The 23413-nt window shown below is 50.9% G+C and overlaps 7 protein-coding genes across 7 annotated transcripts; 5 read left to right on the top strand and 2 right to left on the bottom strand.

Moving 5' to 3' along the window:
- Window positions 1-457: 457 nt before the first annotated feature.
- On the top strand, window positions 458-1303 carry CNBG0130 (hypothetical protein; the record flags this gene model as incomplete). The annotated part of the gene is made up of 3 exons (XM_769424.1): window positions 458-537; window positions 630-758; window positions 883-1303. The coding sequence occupies 3 exons, from the start codon at window positions 458-460 to the stop codon at window positions 1301-1303; spliced, it is 630 nt and encodes a 209-aa protein (XP_774517.1).
- Window positions 1304-1631: 328 nt separating this feature from the next.
- CNBG0120 (hypothetical protein) lies at window positions 1632-4353 on the bottom strand (the record flags this gene model as incomplete). The annotated part of the gene is made up of 7 exons (XM_769423.1): window positions 1632-1685; window positions 1736-2479; window positions 2547-2643; window positions 2693-3789; window positions 3831-4084; window positions 4133-4268; window positions 4306-4353. 7 exons carry the CDS (start codon window positions 4351-4353, stop codon window positions 1632-1634), a joined length of 2430 nt encoding a protein of 809 aa, XP_774516.1.
- A 115-nt stretch (window positions 4354-4468) lies between these two features.
- Window positions 4469-6322, top strand: CNBG0110 (hypothetical protein; the record flags this gene model as incomplete). Its single annotated transcript, XM_769422.1, has 2 exons — window positions 4469-5835; window positions 5908-6322. 2 exons carry the CDS (start codon window positions 4469-4471, stop codon window positions 6320-6322), a joined length of 1782 nt encoding a protein of 593 aa, XP_774515.1.
- Window positions 6323-7309: 987 nt separating this feature from the next.
- Window positions 7310-9268, top strand: CNBG0100 (hypothetical protein; the record flags this gene model as incomplete). The annotated part of the gene is made up of 7 exons (XM_769421.1): window positions 7310-7527; window positions 7587-7697; window positions 7755-7960; window positions 8023-8108; window positions 8166-8220; window positions 8270-8927; window positions 9001-9268. The coding sequence occupies 7 exons, from the start codon at window positions 7310-7312 to the stop codon at window positions 9266-9268; spliced, it is 1602 nt and encodes a 533-aa protein (XP_774514.1).
- Window positions 9269-10429: 1161 nt separating this feature from the next.
- On the top strand, window positions 10430-12024 carry CNBG0090 (hypothetical protein; the record flags this gene model as incomplete). Its single annotated transcript, XM_769420.1, has 4 exons — window positions 10430-10879; window positions 10945-11593; window positions 11651-11764; window positions 11804-12024. The coding sequence occupies 4 exons, from the start codon at window positions 10430-10432 to the stop codon at window positions 12022-12024; spliced, it is 1434 nt and encodes a 477-aa protein (XP_774513.1).
- Window positions 12025-17722: 5698 nt separating this feature from the next.
- CNBG0080 (hypothetical protein) lies at window positions 17723-21456 on the bottom strand (the record flags this gene model as incomplete). Its single annotated transcript, XM_769419.1, has 13 exons — window positions 17723-18219; window positions 18287-18342; window positions 18428-18888; window positions 18966-19085; window positions 19192-19340; window positions 19414-19533; window positions 19643-19712; window positions 19919-19998; window positions 20229-20373; window positions 20439-20544; window positions 20704-20792; window positions 20853-20990; window positions 21067-21456. 13 exons carry the CDS (start codon window positions 21454-21456, stop codon window positions 17723-17725), a joined length of 2421 nt encoding a protein of 806 aa, XP_774512.1.
- A 655-nt stretch (window positions 21457-22111) lies between these two features.
- Window positions 22112-23321, top strand: CNBG0070 (hypothetical protein; the record flags this gene model as incomplete). The annotated part of the gene is made up of 3 exons (XM_769418.1): window positions 22112-22565; window positions 22620-23244; window positions 23300-23321. 3 exons carry the CDS (start codon window positions 22112-22114, stop codon window positions 23319-23321), a joined length of 1101 nt encoding a protein of 366 aa, XP_774511.1.
- Window positions 23322-23413: the final 92 nt, after the last annotated feature.

Raw genomic sequence — 23413 nt, 5'->3', positions numbered from 1 at the left:
CAGCCGCATTTGCGGGAGCGGATCCATGCTGTCTACCGGCTGCAAGCCGTCGGCGTCCCTTGGTGCTCTTGGTACGTGGCATGTTGAGGGATGTAAATTTGGTCAGCGCGAAGCGTGGTGGGGCCAGGAAGGGTGTGGATGAGTTGGGACTCGAGCCCGAGAGACAGTGTCAGAGAGGGGTGGATGGATGAATAAAGATCAAGTGAAGAATGCAAAAGTCGTTGGAGAGTAGAACGATCGGCAGCGGGAAAATTAGGTTGGCGGTGAGAAATATCTATTAGGTTTGCGGTATAAATAATTTATTTCTGTTATTTTTGGTATATCCATTCCATAAAATAAACTTGCCGGCGGCCGGCAGTTGCATCGCTCTCCATCTCGCGGTTCGTTCTTCTACCGCGATAGCGACTATTACTTTTGCATTTTGAACTGTTATTACAAACCGCAAAACAGAATCGAAATGTCGGCCTTGCTCTGCCCTCGACCCCTCTTTGGAGGCGCCATCTCTCTTGATCTCCCCCAGAACTCTATCGATGCCAGGTCCGTTGTGCGCGTGATGCATATCTGGAATGAAGATGAATAAAAGCTAACGTCATTTCCTGTCTACCGACGACGATGGCAACAACGGGTAGCGACTTGCGTCAGATCCCTAATAACCAAGAAGTGTTCCTCTTCCCGCATTCGGACACAGCCCTGGTTCTTGAGATACTTGAAATGGTTGAAGAGGGTGGTGCGCGGGAGGATCTTTGGGAAGCTGCAAAGTGGGTCAACGTCTCCCATCCCATTTCCTTTTATTGTTCTCTCAAATCGTCCCTTTGTTTCAACACTTGCTCAGTAACAAGAGCTTTGACTCGAGGAGGGCTGACGGGATGGTTGTATGGACAGATTCCACTTCAACTCGATCGCACATGACAATGCCTCTCTAGACTCTACCATCCTCACGCCTGCACCTCCTTCTTCCATCCCTTCAGCGCCGTCTGCGTCTCCCACTATCGCGCCCCAGGCGGTGATACTGAGCGGTACCCAGCGTATCCACAAATTCTCGCACGACCCCACTGGCGCGCCCCGGCCAGGGCACGAGAATGACGTTGCGGATGATGTCTGGATAGGACTCGCCCTCTGGAGGGTGTGGGTGGAAAGCGGGAACGGGAAGAAGAAGGCGGATGTGGTGTTGAGCGTGAATGTGAACCTGAGCGCTGTGGACGGAAGCGGGGAGAAGGAGAGGCGGCAGGTGGAAGGGTGGTTTGGGAAAGCGGTGGAGAGTTTAAAGGTTGTGGATTATGGGTTATTCGGAAATGTTGAATAGAGTGTGAAGAAGTACTACTGTTTCTATTAAGAATTTTACTGTTTCAACGTCGTGCATTCAAAATGATATAAACTCTGACATCCTACATCTTTTTGGTCTTATTTACACACCTCTTTGTCGCCGCTTTTGCCTAGTGCACTTGTGGAGGGTCGACTTTTAAAAGAGTTGATAAAAGATTCCACAACATGCAATACAAACATTATTAAAGTATCGACTTTTTACATCCATTCTTCTTTCCCATAAGAAACCCATGACTGCATTTTACGCCGACTGCATACCTGTCGATTGCATGCTTGCAGAGAGCGTAGTTTCCGTTTTTTATTGTTGCCTACGCCAAATATCGATACGATCCCATATCTTCTGTTCTCTCGAGATACTCTCTCTATCACCCCCTGTAAGTTACTTTACCAAAAAAAAAGAAAAAGCACGCACATCAATCAACCCTTCAATCCTCTTTTTAATCATGGGCACACTGGCCATGAACCGTTTGGCCAACTGATGCGCCACCTCTGAAACCAAATCGTTATGCCGCATCGTCTTGCGGTCTTTCATGATCCGGACGATACACGCTTCGACTTGATGTTTCCTCTCTTCTTCGATCTGGCGTTCTGTTTCTTCTCTTTCTTGTGCGTTTTCGACTCCAACGCCGCGTGCGGAGGAGGCGGAGGTGGAGGCGGCGGAGGAGGCGGAGGAGGAGATTTGGAGGATTTTGATCCGGGCAAGAGGGGATGAAAACGCTTCGTTAAACTCGAATGTATCGCCCTGCTCGACCTCTCTCCCCTTTGGATGCTTGACCAAGAGGCGATGTTTCCCACAGGCCAAGGACTGCAGCGTCCTCGCCAGCTCTGCGTCGGGCAAGGACGTCTGCGCTTTCAGCTCGTGGTACGACAGGACGTCGCCCGGTTTCAGGTCTGAAAAGGCGAGGAGGACGACCATGCCGATGGTGGAGAGGTTGACTTCCCATTGACCTTTGCGTGTTCGGACTTTGAGGTCGGCGGAGCCGAGGAGGCCTTGCCATGTGAGGCGGCGGCCAGAGTGGCGGGAGTCGTAAAAGGTTTGGTAGTGTTCGAGGGCGGGGAGGAGGGGGGCGGGGAAAGTGAGTGGGAGGGAGAGCAGGGTGGACGGCGGCCAGTTGGACGAGGTCAGGACGGAGACGTGGAGGGTGAAGGGGATGTCCTGTAGTGTCGTTATTAATAAAAAGGGGGGAGGGGGGGGAACGACGAGAAAAGGAAAAAAGACGTACATTGTATCTTGGATCGTTACCGAAAATGTTTGCAGCTTCGTCTGATAATCTCATATCTGTAAACATGCCCTCCAACCTATGTGTGAATTGGAATCCACTAATCCAACAGTCAGCCGGAGAGTCACGCAAAGAGATGAACGACGTACACTTCCTTCTTCAACCTCCCGACCATCTCCTGCTCCGCGTCCCCACCTACACTCTTCCCACTGAGCAACCTCCTCGCCAGATGATTCTTGTAATACCTCTCAAACTTGTCTTTATCCGTCAAAAACCTAAAGATGCGTATCGTCTTTTCCTTGGCCTCTTCCATCTCTTCCTCGGTCACGCCCTTTCCTGCGCCGGCTATACCTACGCCCTTTGCGCCCTTGCCCTTTTTCAGGGTTTCGTCAATGTAGAGGGAAAGGAACTCGGGTGCGCGGGGATGGGCGTTGATGACGGTTTGGAAGGAGGAGTTGATGGTGGATTGAAGGGCGAGGGAGGAGGAAAAGGAGGAGGCGAGGATGAGGGTGTATTTGTCAAAGAGGAGGAGGATGGAGTGGACCCATTGGAGGGCGAGGGTCAGCGGAGGGGTCGGTTTCGGGTTGGCCGTGTTGGGATCGACGTCTGCCGTGCCTGCGTTGACGGCTTTCCCCCTGAGGTCGATATCGGCCGCGACGGCGTGTTTCAATGCGGCGACGCCTTGGTCTCCGGGCACCTTGCCAAAGAGCTCGTATAATCGTTTCAGATCGCCGTACCGATCTTTATCCACCATCTGCACGAGGCCGGAGCCCGGCATGTTGAGGACGGTGACGAGGTGGGGTGTGAGGAGGGAGCTGATGAGGAGGGATTCGAGGTGCGGGAGAGTGGACGGGGAGAGGTAGTGGATCGTGCGGTCGTGTTCTTCGGCAAGGCGGCGGGAGACGTTGGACAGGTAGAGGGAAGCGTCGCCATGAACTAGTTCTTCGCCTGCTTCGTACTCGTACCACTCGCCGCTCCTTCTGAGAAACTCGGGCTCGAAATCTTGCTGGTACACGTTCCCGCCGCCCTCGCGTTCTGGGACTCTGAGGCGGAGCAGGATATCGATGCATTCGCGCACGGTGGAGCGGGTGATGGTGAACCCTTCGCGCTCGAGCTGGACCTGGGAGAGGAGGGTGGAGATGAGGTGGGTGTGGATGGTGGGCTGGCGGATGATGTGCGTGAGGAAGAGGGAGAGGCCGAGTTCGTAGACGGGGGGGACGCCTGCCGTCGGGGCATGTACTTTATCCTGTACGTAGCGTCAGCATGTAGATATAACAAACAGAATACAAGACTCGCCATGTACTTGAGCACATCCTTCAGTTTGCGCATACTCCCCGTGTGGTCTTCCCACACGCCCTTGACGGCTTTCAGGAAACGGTCGCCCTCTGTCGCGCGCTCGATGGCTTCGGCGCCGCCGCCGAGCTTGCCTGCACCGCGTGTGCCGCCGCTGCGGGGGAAGGCGGGCACGATCCTGTCGTGGGCGAGCCGGTCGAGGTGCTCGACGACGAGTGTCTTGACGCCGCTGTACAGCTGGTCGCCGTCTACGCGGGGTCAGCGGGGGAACGACGCACAGGGGGGGAACGACGCACGCTTGAAGAGGACGAGGTTGTACGCATAGCGGTAGTGCTCTTCAAAGGAGAGCCTGGACGCATTGTGGTTCTGTATCTCGCGGATGGCGGCGGCGAGCTTTGCCCAGGTGTCCTTGATGGAGGTGTCGGGGCCGATCTGGGGGTGAGCGTGTGCTGCGGGACTCGGGACGTACCTTCTTCGGGGGGCGCTGGGCGTGGGCGTCAGCGGGGGCGGGATGCATGCAGCGCACTCACGATTCTGGGTTTGCCCCGCTTTGCTGCTCCCATCGACATGGCCATGGTGAGTGAACGCGAGGAAAAAGCCGCCGCCGCGTTTAAGTTTTCCTCTCCACCGCGATGGGCACCCACGCTCTCCACGTCCTCCGCCTCTGGCGCGCCCCCGCCCGGCGAGTGTCCTCTGTCGCCGTCTCCCCCCCCTGCACAGCTCCCCCCGCCACGCTGGCCCCCCCTACCCCCCCCCCGTTCCTCGAAGACGAGTCCGCCGAGTACGCCACCGCCGCACTCACCCTCCCCCCCGCCGCCCCCCCCGACTCCCCCCCCGCCCCCATCCCCTGGCCCACCCTCTTCCCGCACGCCGCCCCCCCGCCCCGCAAGCCCAAGTTCTGCGACCCGCTCTACCGCCTCGTCGTCCGCGACCAGTACGACGCCGCCCGCGCCATCCACGCCGAGCTCCGCGCCCACGCCGTCTACATCCAGCCCCGCCACGAGTACCTCGCTCCCGCCGCCGCCGCCCTCCGCGCAGCCGACCCCGACCACTTCTTCCTCTGGCTCGCCCTCTACCCGAACAAGCCCGCCACCGCCAACACCCCCGAGCTGCGCGCCGTCTGGGACCCCGTCCTCGCCCTCGTCGTCGCCGCACTCGAGCAGTCCGCGCCGGATACCGCCTTCCTCGGCCGTTTCCTGCACACCACCGCCAAGCTCGGCCTCCTCCCCACCGTCCTCCCCGCCCTCTGCCCGCACCTCACATTCGCCCTCCCGCCCGCCGCGTCCTACCCCCTCCTCGCCGCCGCGGTCGCTGCCTACACCCGGTACACCACCTCTGCCGAATCGACCTCGAAGCGCGCACACGTGCAGCGGGCCGTGGTGAGACGGCAGGTCGCCGCCATGTGGGCCGCGTATCTGCGCGGGCTGGTGGCCGCCGGGTGGAGGGACGAGGCGAAGGAGCTGTTTGAAGCGCCGCCCGGCGGCGTCCAGTGGGACCTGTCTACAAGGCGCTATATCCTCAGTCGGCTTGCCCCATGTCCTCCCTGTCCTTCCGCTCCCGAACCACTCGACTCGGCACCCTTTGCAAAACAACTCTTCTCGACCTCGCTCTCCCCCGCGCACCTAGCATCCGTCATCCATACCCTCTCTTCCCCGCCGCTCTGCACGACCCATCCGAAACTGCTGCCCCGCTTCAAGCGCAGGTTCCTGCGACCCACTTCCACTTCAGGCGCGAGAGAACGGGAACGAACATGGCTGCATGCGGAAATCATAAACCACCAAAAACAAGGACGGCACCAAGAGGCCGTACAGACGTTTGTCCATCATTTCTTCTGGGCCGGCTTACCTCCCCATCCCTCTTCTTCTTCTATCCTCGCGACGTCGAAAGACGCATCCGCAAAACACTACCCCTCCATCCAGATCCTAGTCACCCTCCTGCCTTCGCTCCTCCCACTCCTCCCCGCCCCGCTCGCAAGCTCTGTACCAAAGTACCTGAACGCGTATGTCCAGCTCGCCCTCGGCCCGGTCTCGTCCCCCGACTCGCCCGACTCGGCACTGGCACCCGCTCTAAGGCCAAACAGCGTGATGTGGAGCGTGGTCGTGCGGGAGATTGTACACTGGGCAGGGGGTGCGAAGGGTCTCGAGGAAGGACGAAAGGTTTTGATGCTGGCGCGGCGGGCGGCGAGCGTCGGTGGTGGTGGTGGGGAAGGGAAAAGGGATGATATGCCGGGAGAAGCGGCGTACAGGGCGTTGTTGTTGGCGTTGGCGGGACGGAGGAGGGTGGATGAGATGTACGAGTTGTTGGATTATATGGAAGGTGTTTCGTCGTCACCCACGCCCGACACGATCGGCACCTCGCCAAAGACGTACATCCCCCTCGTCGCCATCCTTGCCAAAACCGGTCTCGCAGCCGACGCGCAGCGGGTGTTGCAGAGGGGAGTGGAGAAATTCGGCGAAGCGTGGGTTCAAAGTGTTGTTCTGGATTAAAGGTGGGCTTTTTTCCATCTTGGCTTGGTCCGGTTGGACGCTGATGGGTGGACGAGCCAACAGCGGATTCTTAATGTACTAGTTTTTTTCGGGATATTGGGATCAAAATGACATCAAGGTATAGATGGGATAGAGACGATAGGTTTTAGATGTATTGCATCTGTGACAAACGTACATCTCCCGCTTCTCGACCCCGTTGCATTGGCATCGTGGTGATGCTCGCTTTCAGAAGTTTATAACAATGGTGGAAAGTTTATAACAACAGGCGGTTATGACAATGGAGTGAAATCGGCTCTCGACTCGCTTCAACGCATGGGCGGGTTACGAGACCGTCGGGCTTATCGATCAAAGAAAAAAGAAGCCCGAACTTTTAGCGAAAAAGAGGAAAAAAAAATAATACTAAAAATACGCTCCCGTCCACGATTGATTAATGCAATGCCCGACGGGGCTAGAGCAGTGCAATCAAACGCTTACACAGCGCAGTGGTCGTCAACTATATACCGTTCGTCGTGGTGATTTGCATGGTGGAGGTGGATAACTGGACTATGATGAAAGGGGGAGAGTCGCCAGGCGGATGGACAAGGCGATACATGTGAAAGCATGCATAGCGACGCTCCACAGAAAAGCACATGGTATGGATAAGATTCATCTCGATCGATATCGGCAACACTAGGTCGAATCCAGATCTAGGCACAGGTACGTGCGAAAACACATTTCTTTATAAGCAGAAAAATAAAATGCCCTCGGTCTTGTATTTTATTTTTTCCACCATCTCGGCCATCGATCCGTCCCCGCCCCCCCCTACCCCACATCCCATACACAAGGGACGCTTTAGCCCCAGCATGAAAGGCTTACCAACCGCCTCGGCTACAAGGCCAGCCAGCAGTTCTCCAAGCCCGACCGTCGGCCAGGTATATATAAAGCACGTCCTTTCAGCCCCTCTGGACATGATGTCCCCAAGAACGGTGAAACAACGAGAGCCCAGCCATGTCCGCCATGACCCCGCACGACAAGACGTTTTCACCCACGCCTACTATCCAAAGCATTACCAACAATGATCCTGTCCTCAAAAAATCCTCTTTAGACGAAAAGAGCCTTCCTGCTGAATCGACACTGGGCAACACTGAAACGCAAAACAAGCCCAATGTCCTCGCTTCCTTGGGACCAGGAAGGAAAAACCTTTTATTATTATGCTTCTGCCTCTCGTAAGTCGATCCCATTCTCCATCGACTTTTTTTATATTTGGAAAACTGACACGATGTAGTATGTTTATCGATGCAGCCGGTGTGAGCGCTACATTCCTGATGACGGCACCTATCGCCAGCGACCTCGGCATCCAAATGGGTGATCAAGCTTGGATCTTGGGTACCTACTCGTACGTCTCCCCGGCTTGGCTTGTTTCATACCCCTCTGACACCTTTTTATTCAATAGACTAGCATTCGCTTCCACCCTCTTATTCGCAGGCCGTGTGGCCGACCTCTACCCACCTCACCGCGTTTACACCTTTGGTTTCATCGGTATCGCCGTCTTCTACTTGATCATCTCGTTTATGAATGATCAATATGCCTTTTTCGTGTTGCGTGCCATTTCTGGACTTTTGGCGGTCATGACGATCCCGAGTTCGATCAATATGATCAGTGAGTTTTCATCTCTCCGCTCGTGACACATGGGACATGCCGTTGACCCCCCTCTTCACCAGTCCAAATGTACCCAGAACCAAATGAACAAGCCAAGAAACTGGCATTGTTCGGTATGGCCGCTGCTCTTGCAAACACCATTGCCCTTGCAAGTCGCATTCCCAAATCGATGATCAACACTGAGCTGACTTTTGTGTAAAAAAAGGTCTTGGCGGGTGTCTTCTTACTCGCGTCCTGGAGATGGTACTTTCGCTTCATCAGTAAGTAGTAGCATCTCCAACAAAGAGTTGAGACTAATTTTTATAATAGCCATCATCATCGCCCCATTCTCTGTCCTCGCATGGTTCCTCATGCCCCAAACAGAAGCCACGGCCGAAGATCTCCCGGGCACCGCCAAATTCAAACGGATGGACATTGTCGGCGTCCTCCTCTTGATCGCTTGCCTCGTCCTCTTCATCCTCGGCTTCACCCAAGCCGCCACCGACGGCTGGAATTCCGCCATCTTCATCGCCCCTTTCATCGTCTCCATCTTCCTCCTCGTTGCTTTCCTTGTCTGGGAACACTACATGCCGCGAGGGTTTTCGCTGCTCCCACACGATATCTGGAGTTTCCCCAACATCTTCCCGCTCATCTTCCAGGCATCGGCGGTATTCATGTGGATGGCCTGCGCCCAACTCCGGCTCGCTACATTCTTCCAGGAAACACTGCACGATTCAGCGATTATGGCAGCCGTCAAGCTTCTTCCCATGGGAATCACCGCCCTCATCGTCGGCGGGCTGACACAGGCCGTGCCGCAACTCATTATGAGGCCGCGGTACGTGCAGCCCGTCGCGTCGGCGCTCTGTTTGGCGGGCAGTTTGCTTTTCGCGTTTAGTGATGGTGGATCGGGGGACAAGTATTGGAGGTTTTTGTTCCCGGGACAGGTTATTGGGACGGCGGGCGCGATGATTGTCTTTGTCGGTATGAAGTAAGTCACTCCCTCATCCCCTGGGTCCATCCTCCCCAAAGTCAGTCCACGCTAACAAACCGATTCACTCAAGTACATCCATCATCCAAGCGTTCCCCCTCGAATTCGCAGGCGTCGGTGGTTCCTTTGCCAACATCATCTTCCAAGTCGGCGGTGTCATCGGTATCGCCGTCCAAGACGGGCTCGTTGGTACCGGTGCGGACGCAGCTACATCCTGGACAGGGTCAAGAAACTCGTACTTCTTCACGGGCGGGTACATCATGTTGACAGGACTGGTGTTTGTGGTGTGGTACAGGCAAAAGTTGATGCCGAAATTGGACGGGCTGGTGGTGGCTGTTTGATGGGTTTCATCGTCGTGTTCTGTATGCCACAGTCGGTGTCACTGTGTTTTCGTAGAGTGGCTTCAAATAGATTTTTACGATTTCGATTTGTAACTTTAGAGTAATTATAATAGATTCATGAATCATGGATTGTTCGTATCTCGAGGTCAAAACGAAAAGTGATGTTCAAGTTTTAGCGTATGACGTATAGAGCAGGTAACAAGTTTGGGAACGAATTCCACATCCGCTAAAGCGGAACATGGTGGAGGTTGTGATTGTTAATTTCATCCCGATGCGCACCAGTTTACATATTCCGCCATTCAGTCATTGCTCTATATAGTAGAGGTTGTATATCCACCTTGAGCGAGAGACTTTGATTTCCTTTCCTCGGTCGTTGCTCTACAGTGTACTATGAGCGTTATGCAGGGGAGCTCGAAGACCTTTTGCAAACGAAGTAACTTACAACGAAATATTGATTTTCGAGGAAAAGAAGATCATCAAGATCGAAGATAGAATTCCCCTTTATATACTCTACGGATTCTAGGTCTACTCAAGACCTAGCTGGGCGGAGGTTCAGCTGCGGCGTGCGAAGTGGAGGTTTGTTTGGTTTTAGACCGTGGGGGACAAGGTGGAAAAAAAAAGTGCCATCGGCCGCTTTCGGATGCCGGAGCTTGCAACTCTTGCATAACATCATCGTGTCATCTATTTTTGAAAGTGACCGCATCCTGCTGCTTTTGTATGGAAATGAGAGTGCTCTATCTGACGGAGTTCACTAGTCTAGTTCCTTAATTAGATAGATGATTACGTGGTCTATTTTCGGTCAGACTCTATACCTTTATCAGTTCGACACTATCGACAAAGAGATGAGGGATCTATCCGGTCCTAGACTGTGAATATCCGTAAGCCTCTGGCTGCAACTGCGTTTTTTTGTTGATCAGGGAAAAAGAGAATGGCATGAAGGCGTTTCACAAATCTCTGGGGCTAACGACGAGTAGTACGAGTTATAGTACATTTGACTTCACTGGGCTACGGGGCCGGGAACATGAAGGTTGCGAACTTGCGATTATTAATTCGATTCCCGCCGGTGCGCGCCAGTTTATATATTCCGCCTTTTGTTATTTAGTTTGTTCCCTATCCTCTCTTTCGCCCTCCTTATCCTGCTGTACGCCCAGCACACTCACAATGCCCCTCGACAATGGAACCAGCACGTTTGCCGACATCGATAGACCTGTCAATTCCGCTGTTCCCTCTAAAGCCTTCTATTTTCAGAGAAGTATGGATCTACAGTATCATGCGCTTCGTATCGCCAGTTGGGACCCTTATTTTGAAGAATATCTTCAAGCACTAGTCGAGCATGTATACATTCAGTACTTGCCCTATAACAACTTCCTATCTCAAGATCGGGATATCTGGCGGATAGCAAACACAGATTATAGCTTTTGGTTCTCTACGTTTGACCTCGGACACCTCAGGACTCGTGATCCCGAGAGCGGAAAGCTGTCGACATTCTTCAATATCCCCATGCATTTAGCGGTAATTGGCCATATGGGCGAAGAAACATCTTACAAACCATCAAGTGCCGTTGGCGTTCGTGTACCGGATGGCGCCCTTGTAGCCTACAGTGTACACAAGGTATGTCTGTCTCGTACATGGAACGCAAACTTGAACGCTGACACCTCAAATCCGGCCGTTTACAGAAATCCGAGTTCCCAACTTCTTCCCCGAGCCCCACCTCAACGCCCACTGCTCCGAACTTTGATCGCCTGCATCTCAGCCCCTTCTTTCCCCAGATGGCCAAAATGGACGACGAAGATTTCCTCTTGACAGTTGTCACACCCCTTATACTGGAGATCAAGGCTGAAGACCACCCTTTGACTGAGGGTTGGATCCAACTCTGTGGTTACTCGCTCAGCTCCTTTCAGGCCTGCCGCTGCCGATGGGGTTTGTTTCAGCGCGGAGGCATGTTTGGCAGGTTGATGGTATTGGGAGAAGTCAATGAGGAGGGCATTGCGATTGAGTACAGGGATCCTACGAGAGACTCTAAGGACGATGGCGATGATGATGAGCCCCCAAAGGTCTTGAAGAATGTTGATGAATTTGAGCTGTTCTTGAAGAGCCCCAGAGGTACCGGTACGCTTCCTCATCGGCTATTCACCAATAGCACCCTCAGTGCCGACGGAGATCTCGATCCAATTGGAGTCAAGGTCGCCCATGCCACCATTCAGATGGGCATCGACCTCATCAAGACACTCCCTATCGATCGCCCCCTCGGCCGCCTACCGGACCCTCCCGACAGCGATCTCCTCTCATCGATCAATGTCTGTCTAAGAGACATGATTAATAATGGTACGTCTATATGTAGGTCAAGGATGATAACAGGCTGATGACTATTCAATCTTTTAGACGAAACAAATCAGCACCTCGTTCACCCCTTTCAACATTTATCCTTTCAAAACGAAGCAGCATCTGCCACGATTCAGGAGGAAGCTGTCGACAAAACCGATATGGAGAAGGAAGGTAGGGTGCAGGAGCTTTGCAACGGAGCTGATGAAGAAGACTCTTCAGACTGTTGCGAAAGCTACGAGTCTGACTCATATATGTCGATAGACGAGGAGGAGAGTGAGCAGGAATGGTGGACTATGGGCCGGGTGGAAAAGGATTTGCTGAAGGAGAAAGGGGACAAGGCCTACGTTGAGGCTATGTGCAAGGTCCTAAGAGATAAAGGAACCCCTTTCTTCCTGCTTTCCCCGTCCCAATTTGACAAGCTGTCCTCATGATCACTTCTACTTTTTATTCTGTCTCTCAGCTCAATCTGTTCGCACCTCCCTTGACATTCTTCCAATGGGATTTATGCCCTCCCCTATCATTCCTCGTGGCACTCTTCATCTTATCCTTGGGTTTCTTCTTGGCTTTGCTACTACGAGCCTTACAACCATCTTTTATTAGGTCGTCTCTGTCTTACTCTTCTCAATGCTGCATCTTGCTTGACAGCTTGGTAAAGGTACCTCCATCGCGTACGTTCGGCTTCAATACAGGGCCCAGTCCTGTCCCATAAATCTTAATCTTCAAACGGCGATTTCACGTCATGGAGGTGTTGGATTGAGGTGATGAGGATGCGGTCTAAGTCATGTCATAATAGACAAGAAGTCTGTCCAGGTATGATATTTAGCATAGTGACTCCCCCGAGGAAAACTAAAGGGGGTAGGAACTATCATCCCGTGAGTAGTAGTAAGCGTCGATGTCTGTTTCGAAAAGGAGATCTGCAGGTGCTGCCTGACGACGGAAAGAAATAATAGTTTCTTCAGGAGCGGTGATGGCTATGAAGAGCTTATACTTTTGATATGTGTTAGAGCTGATGAATTTTCCTTCCTTAATGACCAGGTGATTAACGTCAGGCTGCATCCTTCCTAATCTCATCGTTAAAGATTTCGAGCTTTTGGCATGCTCACATGAGGCCTCAACGGCACACGCATGAGCGGTGCCATTTGCGGTCCTGACTAAAGGTTGAGATGACGCTTTTCCCAGAATTATGATCCGATTCTGGAGAATGATCGAACAGCTGCACTGAGAACACTTGGGAATGAAGCAAACAGGTGAGCGTTGTTGCTGTAGCGGCGTTCGTTGTATTTGCGATTGGCCGGATGGCTGAGCAGAGCAGGCAGGAAGGAAGGATAGAACTGGCGAAAAGAAAGCATGAGGGAGGTAGAAGAGTAGTTGGGCTAGAATAGTGGACAGGTTGAAGAATGTGGATTTGATTATTAGAATGTATAGGGGTTGTAAAGAAGGCATATCTATGACGTACAGAACCAAACAAACTTTTTTGGAGCGATGATTAGGATTATGTGACGGCGTTGTAATTAGGAGGGGGACCGAGAATCATAACGCTCATCATCGGTATCGCATAGTCATAATAGAACGCTATTCATAGCTCACATAGCTATTACCCTACATAGCTAATACACCTCCGGTACTACACCTGCCTACTACTGCATACATATCTACGACACCCTTTCCGCCACATAACTGCCATTCCTGAGGGAGATTAATAATCCCGATAGTCAGAGGTAGCCCTCGTGGTTGGGACATTCCACCCTTGACGCTAAGCATGATCGGATCAAATCGACATCAACACTCATCATACGCTATATACACTAACGACCATCATCCCTCCGTCATATGCCAACCGATCTGGCCCAGCTTCTCTTTTGATTGTTCTGACATCTCCTAACAATAGATATAGAAAGAGCCAGATGATGACTAGCGAGTGCGGACAGAAGGAAAGCTGAGTTGCAGATGAAAGAAGAGCGTGAAGAAAGCCCTTTTTGCCTCCGAGGCCCCGTGCATAATCCCGCCCCTTGTTCTATATGTTAAATCCTCCGGACATAAACTGGAAAGGGTGGGGCGGTGTTGGTGATGAGGGGCGTGCGCGTGAAGATATTACACACAATCAGCTCCAAAACGTTGCTATTGTTCGATTTCAGTGCGCACCAGCACTTCGGATTCTTGTTTGTTGATATTCCATCTTTCGAACGTTCTCTATTCTGTCTTTCGCCGTCCTTAACCTCCTGTACGCCTATTAGAACCCACAGAATGTCCCTTGACAGGGGCACCCGCACGTTTGCCGACATCGATATACCTGTCGATCCCACTGTTCCCTCCGAAGGCTTCTATTGCCGGAACAAGATGGTTTTACAATATCACGCGCCTTGCAATGCCACCCGCTCACCAAGTTCAGAATGCGAGCTTCAAGAACTAATTAAGCAAGTATACCTTCAGATCTTGCCCCCTCGGCAATTACCATCCCCAAATCGTCCTATTAGGCATATAGCAAAAGCTGAATATCTGTTTCATTTCCCTAAATTTGACCTCGGACACCTCAGGACTCGTGATCCCGAGAGCGGAAATCTGTCGACATTCTTCAATACCCCCATGCACCTAGCAGTCATCGAACGTATGAGTGGCGGAGGAAATCTCACAAACCATCAAGTGCCGCTGGCGTCCGTGAGCCGGATGGCGTCCTTATAGCCTACTGTGTCCACAAGGTTCGTCTGTCTCGTACATATAATACGCTCCCATAAACTTGAGCGCTGACACCTCGATTCATGCCGTGAACAGAAATCCGAGTTCCCTACTTCTCCCCCAAGCCCCATCTCAATGTTCACTACCCTATGATCGCCTTCGTCCCAGCCGCCGTTTTCCCTAGATGATCAAAATGGACTACAACGACGAAGATTCCTTCTTGACAGCTGTCACCTCTCATACTGGAGATCAAGGCTGAAGGAAGAAGAGCTCTAATTGACGGTTGGATTCAGCTCTGTGGTTACTCGCTCAGCTCCTTTCAGGTATGCCGCTGCCAGTGGGGCGTGTTTCAACGTGGAGGCATGTTTGGCAGGTTGATGGTATTGGGAGAAGTCAATGGGGAGGGCATTGCGATTGGATGATGATGAGCCACCGACGACCTTGCATAGTGTCGATAAGTTTCACGAGTTCTTGAAGAGCCCCAGAGGTATCGGTACGCTTCCTCATCGCCTATTCACCAATAGCACCCTCAACGCCGACGGAGACCTCAATCCAGTTGGTGTCAAGGTTGCCCATGCCACAATCCAGATGGGTATTGACCTCACCAAGACGCTCCCTATCGACCGCCCATTTGACCCTCTACCTGACCCTCCCGACAGTGATCGTTTGTCATCCCTGCGTTCGTCACGTCTCTCAAAGTACATCTGAAGGAGATGATTGATAGCACCCATTATGACATTGCGGCTGGTCTGCGTAGATCATCCATGAGTAGCCTGTTGAACTGGTCTTTACTCAGCACCTTCGTACAAACAGTCTCGTAGAGCAGTGTACTAGATAGTGATAAGAAAGACCAGAAAGTTACAAAAGGGAAAATTAATATATGGTATAGAGTCTGACCGAAAAAAGACCACGTTGCCATCTATACATTAAGAAGCTAGACCAACTCCGTCATAGCCAAGGGAGTGATGGGAAAAAGCGGAAGGCACAGAAGGATCTCGAAGAGAAGAGAACCTCGAAGAAAGGCAAGATTGATCCGTCTGCTGGTGGCAGGGACGGGTCTTCGGCAGGAGGTGGAGGCGATAATGGTGGCGCTCAAGACCCCAAGGAGGAAGGCGAAGATGCGTCCGGCAATGACTGGAATGCGAGCCCAAGCTCGAGCTCCAAGTCAAGCGGTTAGTCCATCAATCTTGTCAGAAATGGAGCTGATGCATCCGCGCAGGGTCAACCCCTTCTACCCCGATTGACTCCTCCAGGTCTGGTGCTGTCCACATCCAGGCCCTTTCTGCACTGGATAGCCCCCCTCTCCACTCGCCTCTAGTTCCCCGTGGTGTGTCCAAATGTGGATCAAAACTGGTAGCGAGCTGATGTCTATCCAATATCTTAGACGGAAAAAATCGCCACCTGATTCATCCCTTTCAATATTTATTCTTACAAAACGAAGCCACATCTACCACAATTCATGACGAAGATGTCTACACAATTGGTATGGAGATGGCATGTAGGGTGCGAAAGTTTTGCAGGGGAGTTGATGAAGAAGGCTCTGACGGAGTTAGTCTAGCTGTTCGTTTAGATAGACGACTACCTGGTCTTTTTCGTTCAGATTCTATACCCTACTTTATTTTTCTGTTTTGTAGCTTTCTGGTCTTTCCTCATCACCATCTTGTACACTGCTGTAAGGGAACGAGGAGAACAATAAGGCAGATGAGGAAGAAGAGAACAATAAGCAGTCGGGGAAGTAGTTTCGGAGGATCGACAGGGAGAGGAAGAAGAAGAGAGGAAGAGAAGGAAGACTGCCCGAGGAGGCGTTAGGGAAGAGAGAGGTACGAGTGGAGGAGACAGGGAAGTGTGGGAAAGCTGAGTCAGTTCGTAGAGCTGAGAGAGATATAAAAGGTGTAGCCTTTAGAGTAGATAAAATGCATTACCCAAGCAGCTTAGTCTTCTCGAATTCTCCAGTCTACCGAACCACTTCAGAGCTTCTAGTACAATTGAATACAAACGACCGAGGACATCGAACTATTGTAGCTTAAGGTGCTTTCCGACCTCTACGAGGACAGTGAGTCAATGCCGCTATCGGTACAGTGAAAGGGAAGGAAGCGATAAAGAGGTAGATGCAGATGCGAGCGAAGAAGGAGAATGAGAAGGAGAAGAAGGAAAATTTAAGGTGGAAGCGCGCAAACGTGGAGATGCGGGCTGGCAGAAAACGAAAACAGGTAAAAGGGGTGTTCACGATTGGAGATGTGTTGCCGATGAGTTTTCATGTGGTTGGTGATCCAATTACCAAGCGCTCGACCGAGATGCTTGTTACTGTACGTACCCGCAACCTCACTTTCTTTCTACCTTTCCGCACTCAGACAACAAGACCTTCCTCTACCTTTGCCATTGCTTTCGTCTATGACTTCTTCTTTTATCCTATACCCTGCTAACCTCCAAAGGCAACAAACAACAACACTAACCCTCTGTTTTTCCTCATTTTTTAGCGTGCAGGAGGCGGTGTCCTCGCACCCCCACCCTCGGCGACTATAACCATCCTCCCCCTCTCTCGCGGTCAACTCGCCATCGAACCCACGCACGCCTCCGCCGTACATTCGATCGAGGAAAAAGGGGAGCAAAGTTGGAGAGTAGTGCTTTCGCAGGATTGGGTGCTGGATTGTATTGACAACGAGGAGGTGTTGGGGATGGAGGATTATCTGGTCAAGGTTGGCGATGTGGGAGCCGAGGATGTGCAGATGTACGTAAATGGAGGCGCAGGAAAAGAAGAGGAGATGGGTATGAACTCGACGAGCGAAGGAATGAATAGTCTGAAGAGAAAGTTGGCGAATGAAGGAGAGAGAGAAACGAAAAGACAAATGCCAGCAGCCAGATAGTCGCCGATGTGACTAGATGAAGGGCAAGAGAGCAGCGTTTACAATAGTTACGATCATGTGTATCATTCTTTCCAAAAAGACTTTATGCAACTACTTACACTTTTGTTACAAGGCTTGACCTGAGTATAGTTCGCTTTTGACTTGTACTGAGGCTGTCAACGGGGGAAGCCTTTGAAGAGCTTTGGAAGTTGTAGTAAGAAGGAGATGGGATCTGCCTTCTATGAGTCTAACGATTACTTATTTCCCTTCACATTGATTCGTACACCTCCTAGATCCTTCCGCCGCCCCCATACCCCATTCACCTCATTACTCTTGTTTGAGAGGGAAATCGTAGAGAAAGAAAGCAATCAAAAGAATAGGGAAGGCATGTAGCATTTACAAAAGGCTGAGGTTGTAGATGTTGGAAGAACAAACTTGCTACGTGAGTTGAACTACGGTTTTTTTATCATGCAATCAGAAGTGCCGAGGAGGGACGCATGCTAAGCTAAAAGATACAACAGCGCCAACACATCCGCCCCTATTGTTGCTCTATACCTGTCAGACTCCTTGCATCATGCCATACCATAGCCCCCCTCAATCCCTCTTTGACTCTTCACTTCCCCTGCCTCTCCGGCGTATTCAGCCTCGTCATTCCTTTTAAACTCCCTGTGCTAGCACTCGAACTCAAGCTCATCGGCCTCAGACCTTTCGGCGTCGTCGGAGTAGGTGAAGGATTTCTAAAGTTCGAGATGCGCGAACTGAAGAATCCGCCAATACCTGATCCAATCCCCCCTAATGTCGCACGGATGTTCTCAACAGATTGAGTCTGGGCTTGACCTTGCGTAGAGGACGCGTTGGTGGTGAATGTGGTTGTCGTTGATGAGAATGCTGTATGTGTTTGACTTGCAGTAGGGTCATTATTGCTATTCACTGACTGCCTTGCTCGTGCAGCCGCAGCTGCCTCATCTCTTTCGCGTAACCTGTTTGAAACCTCTGACCTTACACCGTCAAACGCTCTGAACAAGGACGATGAACCAGCAGAGAAAGCGGAAGATAAAGCTTCGCGGGTCGGACCGAGCTGCTCATCGAGGCGAAGGTCGTGTAGTCCTTCTGTTATTATCCAGAAACATGTCAGTGTTAGACCACTTCATAATTAAATGAAATACATAAGACGTACCAGATATCCGCAGACTCAAGTCTGAAACGACGTTTACCTTCCCTTCACACGGATGTCTAAATACACCGGAAGGGAAAAAAAGGAAATTTAGCACTCCTCTCCACGTCTGCGTTGGGCAAAGAAAAAATGAGAAAGACATACCGAGGCTCATGGATATCAAACAACGTCTCATCCGTCGATTCATTCCAAATCTCGTAAACTTTTGTCCCCCTAAATACGCCCACCCACCCCTCTCCAAAATCCCTAATCGCCTCGGCCCCTTCTTTCGTTCCTCCTAATCCTGCCATCATTAAATCCTGTTGGTCGGGATCTCGGTCCACCATGCTGAGAGTACTGACGGAAGAAGAGGAAGGCGCGTTTGGCGAAGAAGTGGATAAAAGCGAAGGGTTGGGATTTGTTTGGGAGAGGTAATTGGAGTATTTGATAGAAGATAGTGCTGAAAGAATGTACTCTTCAAAACGTGCTCGAAGATCATCATCACTGCCTCGATACCTGGCAAAGCTAAAATCAGCTTTTTCGCCTTCCTTATAATTCTTGGTGAACTCGAGATTAAAAAATAAAATAAAATGACGTGGTACGTACGATGGACGTTCACCTTCCGACTGAGGACCCAAGTTCCTAAATCAGCTCACCATTTTATACGCCGTGAAGGAGTAGAGATGAGGAAAAAAAAACGTACCAGACCCCAAGTCTCTTCAACCGTCTGCACCACATCATCCATCCATCTTCTATCAGCCGCTGTAAGTCCTACCACCCTTTCAAGCTTCGGGTTGGGGAAGGTGAATGTATTGTTATCAATCTAATCTCGCAAAAAATCCCGTTAGCTCTTTCGGCTTTGGTACCTCTTGAACCTCGTCTGAACCTCGCGATAAGGATACAGAATTAGCTGAAGAGGGACAACGTACATTGACTAGTAAATCATATCTACACTCCTTTTGTTGTGTGACGATCTGATTCGTCGTACCGACCAACCAACTTTTAGCAGCAAGCGTATCCATCTGTTGAAGAGGCATGTATGGTTGGAAGAATGCGTCATGAGAAAATATTCTTAGTGCTGTACACGACATTTGATGGGATGGTGCGTTAATCACCGTTTACGCCGATTGGAGGAAAAGAAAAGGACATACGTAAACCCATGAACCGCAACAAACTCGTTCTATCACTCGTTCTCAAAGATGTTGGTCTCACTTTACTCCTCTTTTGTTCCAAGGCGGGTGATCCAGAATCGCGTAGATTTAAGAGGAGTCCTGTTAATTTTCAGCAATGAAATTAGTTGGAACGTTTGCTTCTTCTTGCGGAGGGGGTGGAGGATAGGGCATGAAAGGAAGGGAGGAGGGGAAAAAGGGGAAAACGTACCAGGGATAAGAGAGACAAGAGAGTACTGGTAAGTGCAAAGTTTCTCCACTGGATAACCAAATAACATGATCTAAATCTCACTTGTTAATGGGCTTATTCTAGCTGTTAGACAAGGGGGCAAGGTAGGAATAGAGGTAGAGATGTATGGCAGACAAGGCAAGGTAGGTAAAATGAGTTGAAAGGTGCGTCGAGGTAAGGGATCTGTATAACAGGGCAGGAGGAGAGTAAAGGGACAAGGAGTGGTGGACGAGAGGGGAGATAAGGGCATGGACTTACGCGCTTTTGAAGCATAAGCATCTTGAGCAAAACGAGTGTCCGATGTCTGAATTTATGCACTAATTCTCTCAAGCTTGTTCCTAAGTAGTCGATCAAATCCAACAACAAAAACAAAAGCGTCAGTTTATTTTTTCTGTTCTTCGGGATTGTGAAGCGTGGACTGCAGGTTGTACGACCGCATTATGCACATTGCACAAGTACACTGCGTATTTGCACGAAAAACATCGCATACCGCGACTCCTAATGCAAAGTAACGTACAGCGTACAAAGTAAAGGAATGACGCAGCGAAAAGCGAAAGAAAAAACTAACCCATATACATAGCTTCCTCTCCGCTTTTACCTTCCAGGCCTGTCTCAAGAGAGGTATAGAAGTCTTCCAAGAGCTTGGTTTCGGCGAAATCGCGTTGGGCGAAGTAGGCGCGGGTGACGACGCCTAGTCTGTCTCTTATCGGGCCCTGCAGGGGCAGTTAGCCTTTTCGGGGGGCAGAAGGAGAGATGGAAGGGGGGGGGAGGAACGTACAAAGATAGGGTGGCTGGCGATAACGATGACGGCTTTTTGAACCATGCTTCTGGTAACGTCTGAGGGACGACGGTGGAGCTCGGAGGAGGCGAGTTGGCGATTGCACCTAGAAAGCCGAAAATGAAAAAAAAAAGAGAAAAAAGGACAAGTGTCAGACAATTGGATCGAGGAGATTAGATTAGATTATAGATTATAGAAAGAAGAAGAGAGGGACGGGGGAAGAAGAGAGAGGGGAAGTAACAAGGAAAAGGAGGAAATGACGTACGAGATACCAAAGAGAGTTTGATTAGTAGGGATATTGGTCTCTGCATTATGTTGTTGGGAGTTATGAGTGGAGGGCGAGAATGTGCAATGCTGCAATGCCCTATTAGCACTGAGAACACTTGTAGGGGAAAGGGAAGGGTGAAAACGTACAAAGTAAGAATAATCCTCTTCACTTAGATGAGCGCCGTCCGGTAGAGCCAAGAAAGGTAGCTCCTTCGATAGGTTTTCATCAACTGATAGAGCATTCTGTAGGGAAGGAGGGAAAGCGAATTCAACCGTGGGGCCGATCTGGAATCATAGTATATGCAAAGTAGAGTTGAGCGATAGCACTATGGGAATGAGGGTATAACGAAAACGAACTCACCAAGTGGTTGAAATCCACTACCGCAATACCCAAGACTGTCGGTGTCTCACCGTTATTGACCCAATGTACCGGCAAGGACGTCGTGGCAGCTGTTCTGGCAAGATTGGCAGAAGGGCCCGTCTCCTCCGGATTTGTTGTATCATCCGACAGTTTCTGCAGTGAAGGAGAATGGGAGTGGGAAAAAGAGGCTGCGCTAGTATAGGAGGTTCCGCGGGAAGGTGAAGGTGCAGATGTACTCGCTTCAGACGCTTTCCACGGATCGATGGGAGAACCGTCGTTGTCGTTGAGATCTATGGTGTCTAGTACGTCACGGTGGTTGTCTGCGTTTGTGACGCTTGCAGAGTCGTCAAGGTTAGATGCTGGAGATGATGTATGTGGGGGTTCTGGCATCTTGGAGGGCTGTGGTTCGGTGTGAGTGGAGAGGAAATGCGGAGATGAGGAAATGGTGAGTGAAGAGTGGGGACGGAGTGCAGGGATGACTGGAGAGTGGAGTGAAGGGTAACGTGACGCGTCTTCCCGTAATTACGTTAATTAGTCCTATACAAACTGCAACTCAAGCGTTGTGTAAAAATTGCCGAATACAAATTCTTGCACGAATAGTTACAAAAGTGCCCGCATCATTAGAAATTCTGTCAAATCGCGATTTTGCTCTTGAAAATAACACGATAGATTAGAAACGGGGTCTAAATTTAATTAGAAAAAATGGGCGCGTTGTGCTAATCAGAAGTGACCCTGAATGAGCGCGTCCGTGTATATTCGTCTATATTCGTCGTTCTTTGTTTTCGAGTTTCTGTCTCTCCCCAGCTCAAATAACGATTGTACACTCTTCATTTCACTTCTTTGTCAATATATACCCATCCGCCGCAATTAGCATACTCTGACAACTGCTGTATCATACCAGTCAAGACCACATCGATATCCACCCCTCCCACGTTCTCTTTTCCTTCACGACAAAGACATGGCAACCACCTACTAGACTCTTCGACGTTTTTCACCCCGCATATGGTCCCAGGAGGACTCCTTTCTACTATTCTAAACCCGCATAATGCCGTCAAAACAAGATGTGCCACTTCCATTCACTTCATCACGACCGTTACCTTCCCGTCAACCAACCACATCCCGCCCAGGAGGCACTCTCAAACGAAATAAGACCCTCACTCGACCTGAACGACACGTGGCCCCCGCACCTCTTATCGCCCCTCCTACTCAATCGTTCTCCCCTGCGTCGCCTTTACCTCAATCAGACGGTTTTATTAATATCGATTGGTGGAGATTATGGGCGTACGCAACTACCTTTTGGGCGCCGCCGGCATTGTTAAGATGGTTTGGGATCAAGGAGAAGCAAAGCAGACAAGCATGGAGGGAGAAGATTGCATTATGTTGGATAGCGGTACTTATGGGTGGGGTGGTAGGGTTTGTGACGATGGGTTTACAGCGGGCGCTGTGCCCTGCCGATCAGCAGAATCAGAGCATGTATCAGCGTCTAGGCGATACCAATAGTAAGTCAAGCTATCTTTGCGGATTGAGTACAAGCTAAATTTTCACGATCCTAGTGACACTGAGCATATCTGGCTGGGCATTCAACATTTCAACCTCAATTACACAATCCAATGTCGATTTTTACTCCCTCGCAAACCAAATGCCCGGCCAAGACATCACCGACCTTTTCACTCGAAGCGTCTCTGACTATCCGGCATGTACATCCTCGCTTGCATACGCTTCGGGTGCCTTCTGCAACTCTACTTCATCATCAAGTAATACAAGCTGTGTATTATCTACCATGTCTCAAGAGACATTCGACGGTCTCCAAATCCAGAATACTTCGCTCTTGGAAGGCTACAGCTGGGACCAAGTCGCTAAACTCGAAAATTACATGGTCATCGACGGTTACGTCCTCAACATGTCTCCTTACCTCTCTTCCAACCCTTCTGCCGTCGAAGGAGACGAAGTCGATAGTATCATCCGTCACGTCCTCAATAACCAAACCGGCTCAGGTAAAGACGCTACCCGTCTCTTCTTCAACCGTCAAGTCCCCCAGGATGCTGTTGGCTGTATGAAAGCGCGGTACGTCGCCGGCCGAATAGATAAAATCACCCCCGGATGTTTCGTCGCCAGCCTTTTTCTGTACGTATCGCTTGTGGTGATCCTAGCGGTGGTGTTGGCGAGGTTTGCGATGGCGTGCGTTTTTAATTGGTTTTTGTCGGAGAAATTGGTGAAGCCGGTGACGGAGAAGGAGTTGGGGAGAAAAGGAATAAACCCGACGATCATGCCGGAGGGAGCAAATGTCAGCGTAAACAACAAATTGGGGGCTGCTCCTTGGGCTGGGGGAGGGGGGGCGAGGGGGGGA

This window comes from Cryptococcus neoformans, chromosome 7 (assembly GCF_000149385.1).
Source record: "Cryptococcus neoformans var. neoformans B-3501A chromosome 7, whole genome shotgun sequence".
NCBI classification, from domain to species: domain Eukaryota; kingdom Fungi; phylum Basidiomycota; class Tremellomycetes; order Tremellales; family Cryptococcaceae; genus Cryptococcus; species Cryptococcus deneoformans.
This window is presented reverse-complemented; position numbering and strand designations above follow the sequence as displayed.